The sequence below is a fragment of the Elgaria multicarinata genome, chromosome 4 (assembly GCF_023053635.1).
Source record: "Elgaria multicarinata webbii isolate HBS135686 ecotype San Diego chromosome 4, rElgMul1.1.pri, whole genome shotgun sequence".
Lineage (NCBI taxonomy): Eukaryota > Metazoa > Chordata > Lepidosauria > Squamata > Anguidae > Elgaria > Elgaria multicarinata.
In genome coordinates this window covers 128,048,907-128,058,794 of record NC_086174.1, presented here as the reverse complement: position 1 = coordinate 128,058,794, position 9,888 = coordinate 128,048,907, and the positions used below count along the sequence as shown (strand labels likewise).

The 9,888-nt window shown below is 42.9% G+C and overlaps 1 protein-coding gene across 1 annotated transcript in view; it reads left to right on the top strand.

Moving 5' to 3' along the window:
* Positions 1 to 3,123: 3,123 nt before the first annotated feature.
* The window catches only part of NOL10 (nucleolar protein 10), a 55,006-nt gene continuing 48,241 nt past the window's right edge, over positions 3,124 to 9,888 (top strand). Inside the window, exons 1-4 of the mRNA XM_063125161.1 lie at positions 3,124 to 3,204; positions 6,032 to 6,077; positions 7,507 to 7,605; positions 9,669 to 9,746. Coding sequence (XP_062981231.1) covers positions 3,139 to 3,204; positions 6,032 to 6,077; positions 7,507 to 7,605; positions 9,669 to 9,746 — 289 coding nt within the window. The 5' untranslated portion in view covers positions 3,124 to 3,138. The remainder of the gene's footprint in view (positions 3,205 to 6,031; positions 6,078 to 7,506; positions 7,606 to 9,668; positions 9,747 to 9,888) is intronic.

Sequence of the window (9,888 nt, the reverse complement as noted above, 5' to 3'; positions counted from 1 at the left end):
CAACGCGGGGCTGTGAATTTAGCGGCACTTGCCAAGGATTAGCTATTTCCCAACCGCCCCATTATCAGTTTTTTTAAAAAAAAGCGTGGACAAACTGCACTGATCTCAAACTTACTCAAGGAAGCAAGAATGTGTGGCTGAGTTTGGACGACAAGCTAATCAACTCTGGTGTGTGTGTAATAGGAACAGAATGGGAAACAACCGTTGTTTAGAGTGTCGTCTGAACTCAGCCTATGTGTGATTAGCTAGACTGCCTAAATTGAAGGCTGCAGTTCTGTTCATACTTGTCTGGGAGTACATGATTGAATTAGGTGGGATTTACTTCTGAACAATTTAGCATAGGATTGCGCTGCTAGGCATCTAGAGGAAATGAAGGGTTGCATCCAAAGTTAATTCTAACCTAGAGAAGATTCATTGAAATTAATGGGAATTGAGTTAGACTAACATCAGATGCAACCCAAACAGTGCAATCCATTTCTACTCAGAAATAAATAGCTTACTCCCAGGTAAATGGGTACAAGATTGCAGCTAATTTATCCTGGATACTGGAGACAACATTAGGAGTCTACTTTATCAGACTCAGGATGTGATATTATTGTAGATTGTTTTAATATATTGTGGGCTGCCTTGAGAGGGGCCGTATAAATAAATAATGATCAAGTTGGCTTAGCATTAACATCATTTTTATTCTACATCTATTGAGTTTCCCCAACAAATACATTACAATTCATTACACACACATGCCTAATTCTAACTCAGAAGTAAATGTCACTGATTTCAATGGACTTTTTACCAAGTAAATGTTCATAGAACTGTAATCTTAATACAAATAACAGTGCAATCCAAATTAATCCTATTAAGTTCAATGGGACTTACTCCCAGTAAGTGGGTAAAGAATTGTAGCCTGAGTTATTTGTTCTTGGTTGCTGAAAGGTAAATTTTCTCCTGATCCTTTGACACACATTTATGGATTAAGAGGGAATCCCAAGCTATACTTGTAAACCAGGGACTGGTAGTTATTCTGGAGTTATTAAAATGGTTAAAGGGCACAATCCTATTCATGTGTAAACAGAAATAAGTCCTACAACTCCCAGCATCCTGCACCCAGCCATTTATTTTTGGCTAAATATGCATAGGACTGCACCCTAAGAAGATGTTCTTACGTATATGGTATTGAACAAAGGTTGAAATAGCACCTTTATACTGGATGACTCAAATCTCTACATGGCTGGCAGCACCTTCCTTGATGCAATATAAATAGCAGCAATAATAGATTATATTTGTGGTTTTAGCGTAGAATAACAGATACAAAAGAGGCACAGTGATATGTTTAATGGCATTGGATTTCAAACTTCCTACCACCAGGGGATCCTTTCCACATCGATTTGACTGCTGGGAATGTCCTGTATATTGCAGAGGATTCTGTACAACGTGGAAAGTGAGTGGGCCTGGCCCTACAGAGTAGATCTTTTAGTTTTAGTATTGGTGGTGTGATGTACAGCAATCAATAAGGTAGAAGCTTTAATGGGTTTCCTAATTTGGGAGGGGAAGTATCTTTGGAACATTGCCAAGTGAAATGGTATGACAGGGCTTAATAAAGAACGAAGTGCAGGGTTGGGCCTAAGTGGGAAATCTACCATCTGCCTTGTGTGGGGAGAGGTTGTAATTGTTCAGTGGCTAGTTTGTTTGATTTGGGCCCAGTTTCCAGAAAGAAGGGAGCAAGACAGTTGTCTGGTTGTTTTAAGCTGTACCCTTCAAGTCAGGCAAGCAACGCTGTGCCCTCCAGATGCTTTAGACTACAACTTCCATAACCCTGACCATTTTCCATGTTGACTGGGGCTGATGGGAGTTGTAGTCCAACAGATCTGGAGGATACCAGGGCAGGATCTACACTACTGCTTATAATGGTTTATAATGGTTATTTTTATTTATTTATTTAAGCATTTTTATGCCGCCATTCAGCCAAAAAAGGCTCTCATGGCGGCTTACAAAAGTATTTCTTGACAGTCCCTGCCATGGCTCTCATGGCGGCTTACAATCTAAAAGACATGACACAAAAGGAATGGGGATTGGGAGGGAGGAGGAGGAGGAGGGGGGAAAGGAAAGCAAACTCAGGCACTACAATCTTAGTTGGAAAGTTCAGCAGTTACAGTTGACAGCAGGAGGGAGGGGGCTCTCAGCTGGAGCTGGACCCAGGCACGGTGGAGAGGTGCCCGGCTGCTTCCTTCCTCACTGGTGGCCTCTGCAGAGACAGTTGGTAGCAGGAGGGAGGGGGCTCTCAGCTGGAGCTGGACCCAGGCACGGTGGAGAGGTGCCCGGCTGCTGCTTCCTCCCTCTCTGGTGGCCTCATAAAGGTTAGGACAATTGTTCAGGCCCAGGACACATTACAAATACCGTTTTCAGACCGTTTTTTAAGTATTATATCCTGCTTGGTGTAGATCGGCCCCTGTTGCCTACCACTGCCTTAAGTGACAGCACTGGACTTCACTATTAGGTTGCAATCTTATACCCACTTACCCTGAAGTAAAACCAATTGAACTCAATGGGGCTTACTTCAAAATAGACATTTATAGGATTGCAGTGTAAGTCTTAAAGCCACCACAACCTGTCAAAAATAGCTGGGCTGTGTCCCCTGATTCCATCACTGCATCTGTTTGGGTATCTGCTCCTAGGTAACAAGTGCCAGATGATGATGATGATGATGATGATTTTTCAAGACATGGCAATCCGGTTTACTGGACAGAAAAAAGCATTCGTTATATGCTCAGAAGTGCTTTTGCTATATCATATTGTTTCATGACTATCTCTTTAAAAAGAGGCACTACAAAAAAAAGATGAAAGGACAAAAAGGTGGGGGATGTTACTTCAACGTTTCTTATTTCTATGGTTTCTCTGGACGCAGATCCACGCCGCTCTATCCGTTGACACCTCGATGGTGAAAACCCTTCCATACTCCTAGAGATAGAAATGAGACTTTCGGCAAACACGCCGATTAAACGTTTAGATCTATGGTTGGGGTTGCCCATGCTGAATTACCGTCTCTCTCCAGAATTTTTCTCAACTCTATGGCCGGAAATGTTTCCCAGTTGAACCCGGAAGTGAAAGAAGTCCGTTTATGGGGGAGAAAGAACGAAAACCATGCAGGTCTCCAGCCTCAACGAGGTGAAGATCTACAGTCTCAGCGCCGGCCGGAGCCTGCCTGAGGTGAGAACGCGCGAGCCCTCCTTCCCCAGCGGCCGTGTCGGTCCAGCTCCCGGCGGTCTTTCCCCGTCGCCCCTTTCAGGCCTGGCGGAAGCCGTGGATTCTGCTCTGTGCCGGCCGAAAGCGGGACCACGCGCTTTTGCATTCCGTGTCGATAAATACGAAAAAACAGCCACCGTGGAATAATCATCACACCCATGAGCCTCTATTACAGAGGTGGGCGTTTTGTGGCCCTCCAGATGTTTTGGCCTACAACTCTCATCATCCTTCATCATTGGTTATGCCGAAATTAGGCCTGATGGGAGTTGTAGGTCAAAATATCTGGGAGGCCACAAGTTGCCCACCCCCGAGAACATATGAAGAGCCATATACTGGATCCATCTAGCCCAGCACACTGTTCACACAGTGGCCAGTTGTCAACCAGGCACCCACAAGCAGGACGCAAGTGCAACAGCACCCACCCGCCCATGTTCCCCAGCAACTGATGTATATAGGCGGCTTACTGCCTCTGTTACTGGGGGTCACATATAGCCATCATGTTTTAATTGAGTATTATGTATTTTATCGTTTATTGTTGTTCCCTGCCTCAATCAGAATGGAGAGGCGGGTAAGAAATATTATTATCATCATCATCATCATCAGGACTAGTAGCCATTGATAACCTTCTCCAGGAATTTATCCAACCTCCTTTTTCAAGCCATCCAAATTGATGACCATACCTACATCTTGTGAATTCCATTGTTTGCCTATGCGCTGTGAGAAGAAGTACTTCCTTTTATTTGACCCCACGTTCTAGTATTACCCCTGCCTCTTGAAGGGGACATGTGTTCACTTAGGAGTACTCTTCTGTGTACTTGTTGGTGCTTACTTCTGAGTGAACATGCCTAGGCTTGGGCTGTAAGAGTCCAGATGGAATCCTCATAGACCTGAATGGATCCTGTTTAAGAAAGGTAGTGAATGGTCACAGAACTGATAAAAAGAGCAGTAATAACTGCAATGCTGTGGATGACTGCCCCCCTAGAATTCCCTCAGGACCCGCAAAGTGGATGGCATATTGGAAATGTAATTGTGTGAACTAAGGTCTCTTAAGGTTCTTCTAGGCAAGGCTTTGATCATACCTTAACCCTGGCTCATTCATGGAATTTTTACAGTTTGATAATAACAGACTTAGAGGATAGTGCTTGTTCCTGTTCAACGAGATGTAGTCAGTAAAAAGATACACACATATTGACACTCACAGTGCAGTCCTCTACATGTCTACTCAGAAATAACAAGGAATAGGATTGTAGTATAATATGGGGAAAGTATAGCATGGGAATATTTCTTTCTCTGCCTCCTATCTCTGAACATTTGACATTGTTTAGCCTGATATGCAAAATTTATTTTATTTATTTATTTATACCGCCCAATAGCCGAAGCTCTCTGGGCGGTTCACAAAAATTGTGATTACTATCACAATTACTATCACCTGTAAAATAAACTTTGTTTATTATTAATACAACTTTGACTCAGAATCACAGCCATAATTTCCCCCTGGTGCCCTCCAGATGGGTTTCAACTACAACTCCCATCACCCTTGACCATTGGGCATGCTGGCTGGGACTGATGGAAGTTGTAGTTCAAAACATCTGGAGGACAACAGGCTAAGGAAGGTTGCTATACATGTTTAAAGAGAAGTAACTCTCACTGGGTTTGATACGATTTACTCCCAAGTAAGTATCCATAAAATTGCAGCCGCTGATCCACAAGTTAGGCACTGTAACCTGGTGCACACTGTTGGTGAAAAGCAGCATCACTGTTGGTGGAAAGGGATGGAGGAGGCACACGTACAGTTATAAATGAATCACATCCTTATTCTAGTATACCTGCTTTGCTTAACAACTATTTCTTTACCATCCTCCCTTTGCATGAAAGATAGGATAATACTTTGGTTGGTTTTGCATGATTGAGCAGGGAAAATAAGGCATGGTGGCTTATTTTCGCTGCCTAATATTCATAATTATGCTTGCTGGGCACGGGTTGTCATGATATCTGAACCTGGTGAGAATGGCCTAGAACAAATCATGGGTTTTGTAAATCACTCCAATCACCCATCCTCACTGGGTTCAGATATCACGACAACCCACACCAGAGGATGGTAGTTATGGATATTAGGTGGTACACACAGGGAAGGAAATAAGCCACCGGGGTTTATTTTCCCGCTCTGATTTTGTGAACCTGGTCACTATCTTGCAAACCTGGTCATTCTCTTTTCTGTCTTGGCTATCCGGATTGCTGGATCTTGATTGCAAGATTTTGAATGTGTGAGCTGCCCAGCCTGCTTTCAGCGCACACAGTGCTGGTGGGGAGTTCTGTCACTGTCTCTTCTTCAGCAGAGATTAGCTTTTATAGTCAGTTATTTGCATATTTGTTTGGCTTTTAGCAATCTATTAGTTGAAAAACTGAATGTGTGCTTGGCTGCCTCGATAAATGTCTGTTCACTACATCTGAATGCTCAGTTACAGGATTGGATGCCCAGAATTTTAAAAAAAATCTATTTTGGAATGCACTACAGTCCAGAGATCTTCCAGGAGTGAACTTTCCATGATCTGGAGTTATTAGTTAGAACTTTTATCTGCCTAGTGAACCATTGGTTTCTTGCTGTTTGACTTTATTGTATTTAGCCCTATATGAATAACACAGAGAGCTCTTTGACTAACGTTTCCTAAATAAATGGATTGGTCTTATATGAGTTTATCAGTCTTATTTTGTTGTTTATATAGCACCATCCCTGTATTTTCCCACCAAGCACTAGCCCCCAATTAATTTTTTTGTTTTGTTTTCTTAACAGTGGCTTTCTGATAGAAAAAAGAGAGCACTACAAAAGAAAGATGTTGGTGAGTTTCCCTCATTGTACAGTGGAAAGAGCACAGCAACATCAGCATGAGTCTCATTTCTGTTCTCAAAACGTGGTCTGGCTCTGTTGAGTTGAAGGCATGAAAGCTGTGGTTCTGTTGACTATTTCCTGTAAATCACAGCTTGTGATGTGGGGCAAGGATACTGTCCGAAAGAGGGATTTCCAGGTGAACAAAAGGGGAGGGCTCTTGATTGGTGAGGTTCTGTGCCAGGTGAAGGTCACACAAGTACTCAGGTCTCTCTCAATAGCCAATTAATAAATGGTACAGTGTTGTTTTGATTCCATTAGGATATAGGAGGCTGGGATTTTTGCATGTCCAGGAGGTTCTTAGCCCAAGACAAAGAAGGCCAGGATGCTCTTTTACTGTATCAATAGAGGGTGGTGACACACCCTGTCAATAATAATAATAATAATAATAATAATAATACCCGCCCCTCTCTCTGGATCGAGATGGGGAACAACACCAAACACAATATAGTACACAAAATAGCCAGCTCTTGCCAGCTAATGATCAGACAAGACAGAGACCTGAGAGAAAAGTTAAAAGTGGGGACACAAAAGAGGAATTCAGTGGACAGTTTTAAAGTTGTATTTGACTCTATACTTAGGAAATGTTTCTACATCAAATGCACAGCTCTTTGGATGTGCTAAAATTAGTATGTTCATTCTTTTTCCTTATAACGTAACCAATGTAAGGTGCTCTTAGTGAAGCTTAGCTGTTGATGTGCAGAATAATGCAATTTTGAAAATAGTTTTTCTGCTGGATTTTTGAGGGGCGCTTTGTGTGCAGTATGGCTGAAGTCCCACTGGTTTCTATGGTAGTATAAACAACTGCCTTCATCCCTGTCTCCTTGAAATCAATAGCACTTTAAAAGGGCTTAAACTTTGGGCTGTGCCCTTCATTATTAAGTTAGTAACATAAAAACATTATTCAAAAGGAACATTACAAATGGGACAAAAATACAGTGTTCTGCATGATTTGGTTTATGTTACTATTGCAGTTGCTGCTAAATGGTAATTTGGTCAATTTTGCTGCATCAGTTTTGGCCCAGCCATCCCTAAGGCCAGGATCCACATTTCCGTAAGCAGCTGCTCTGCTTTTGTTTAGGGCCTTTGAAGCTCCCACCTTTAAATAGCTACCCCTGAGAAATCCTTTTCGAAGGATGCAAAATCCTCCTGAGAGAAAGCCTGTAAGGCAAGCAGGGCTGTCATCAAAGGAAATTTTGCTCTCCCCTACCCTCATGTGCAAGCGGAAGCACTTTCCACATGCACTGTTTGTGGGTGAGGGAGTGAATCGCACGCTAAGATTGGAAAGGTTGCTCTTTCTCAGTACTTTTGCCATTTAAAGCTCTTATTGTGATGTGTTGGCTAGGCAATCTTTCGTACAATTGTCCTTATTTTTTTTAAAGGTATTCATAGGAGAATTGAACTTATCCAAGATTTTGACATGCCTGCTGTTAGCACCAAGATCAAGGTGTCACGAGACGGGCAGTATGTGATGGCAGCCGGTGAGTATGCCAACGGCCAGATCCCTTTCAGCCTTCTGCCTGCTTTAATTATTGCCTTGTAAAGGTATCTGCTCTGAATTGTAAAATGCTAGTAACTCTTGTACTAGAGATATTATGGTTGAGGAAGACTGGGCTCTGAAGATTGCATCAGATGTGTGCAACTTGTACTGGACAGTAAACACTAATAAGTTGGCAAAGGATAGGTTGGCAGAAAGTGTATTTTTATTCAAGGATGCTGCAACTACAAGCTTTGCTTAGTCTATCATTCTATAGTTGTGCGTCTTTCAGTTTGCTTATATGGCATTGAAGCAAAATTTTGAAGCCTTGTTTTGGGAGCGTAAATATAGACCCTGTTCAGATGACAGTTAAGCTATGGTGGTTAAGCATTTTTAGCTAAACATTAAGGCTTAGTGTCTCGCATGAACCATGACTTAGCGTCTCGTGTGAACCATTCCTAACCATGGTGGCTATATAACCACAGTTTAAACATGCTCACTAATTTGCTAGACCAGGGGTTCTCAACCCCCGGTATGCGGCCTGTTAGTAACCAGGCTGCGCAGGTGAGCTGCTTTCACCCACCCCACCCCACCCCAGCATACCTGGGCACGGGGCACCATCTCACCTGCCCAGCCAAAGCGAAGCTAGGACGCTGGGGTGGGCGGCTTCGGAACGGCACGCCTGGATGGAAGCCGCTTTGGGAGAGCGACTTCTGGGTGTGCCGTTTCAAAGCCACCTGCCGCATCCTGGCTTCGCTTCAGCTGGGCACCCACCCAGCTGAAGCAAAGCCCCGCCCACTTGCCCCGCCCCCCAACTTCAGCATCTCTCAGAGCCGCTGTGGGAGAGCGGCTTCCAGGTGCAGTGGCAGCTGCCGCAGCTCCGCTCAACCCTCTCAGGGACCAGGCGGGCGTGACCCTGGTCGCCGCTTGCAGACAGGAGCGGTCCTTGTACATGGATGGGCTGGAGGCACACGGTGCTGTCGGCACTCCGAACGCGGAGCAGGTTGCAGCTTGGGCTGATGCTTTGTGGGAGGAGGAGGGAGGAAGGGTGGCTGCGGCTGGCAAGGAAAGGGGTGGCCCATCCCCTTGGCAACTCCCTAACCCCTTAACCCCACTCCCCCACCCCAGTCCGTGGAAAAATGGTCTTCCACGAAACCGGTCCCTGGTGCTAAAAAGGTTGGGGACCACTGTGCTAGACTGCAGTCACACTGATCAACTGTTTGGGTGGAAGTAGGAATGAGAGGCACTAAATCCAACTCCCCTTAAAGCATCTGGAAGGCACAAGGTTGGGAAAGCCCGGGCTAAGGAGTCATCAGTGCAGCATCCATTTGCATATGCAGTTTTCCATCCAGCTAAGGATATACATGTGGAGGGTTGGATTGAAGTGTTCATTTCTTGACTTGATTATTTGGGATAAAATGTTGTTTGAGATACAATGTCAATATGTTTTTTTTTAAAAAAAATATACCTTTTCAGAAATTAGAACTTAGTGCCTTTCGTTCCAATATCACATTCCAGTTGTTGATTTTATTGATAGGGTTTATTGTTCATTAGTCTTCAGGCTTTGTATAGTTGAACTTTATTCTATGTACAATACATATCTATACATTACGTAATAAAATGGACATAAGACTATTTTTGTATGCACGTTAGAGTTCAGTGCTTTTGTTATAGTAGTTTTGTTCAATTTTGCACTTAGTTGGTTAGTTGTATTTGAAACTTGTCCTCATTTTGTTTTTATCCAATTTACAATTAACTATACTTGAATCCCATTGTTTTCAAAATGAGCTTTTTAACCGTTCATTGCACTAAATTCAAATAAAGCAAGGAATTAGAACTGGGTAGAATTTGGCAGGGGATAGTATTTGATTGCTGTTAATGTGCTGTTTTGTCCATTTATATGAGTCTTAGGTGGAAATAATTCAAGTTAGGTGGAAATAATGCAACTTCAGTGACATAGCTAAAATGTTTTTTATTTATATATAAACTATGCTTTTAAAATGGATGATGCATAGACTAAATGAATTGAAGAGTATTAAAGCAAATTTACTTTTTTTTTTTAAACAGGGACATATAAACCAAGGATCCGATGTTTTGATACCTATCAGTTATCCATGAAATTTGAAAGATGCTTAGACGCTGAAGGTTAGTGAAAGTAATTATGATGAAAACTATTGACTAGCAATGGTGGTTTAAATAGTCTATGGTTGGTTACTTAAACCAACGTGGGTTATCGGGTTGTGTGGCGGGAGTTTTTTAACCAACGGTTGGTTATTTGGCCAAAATA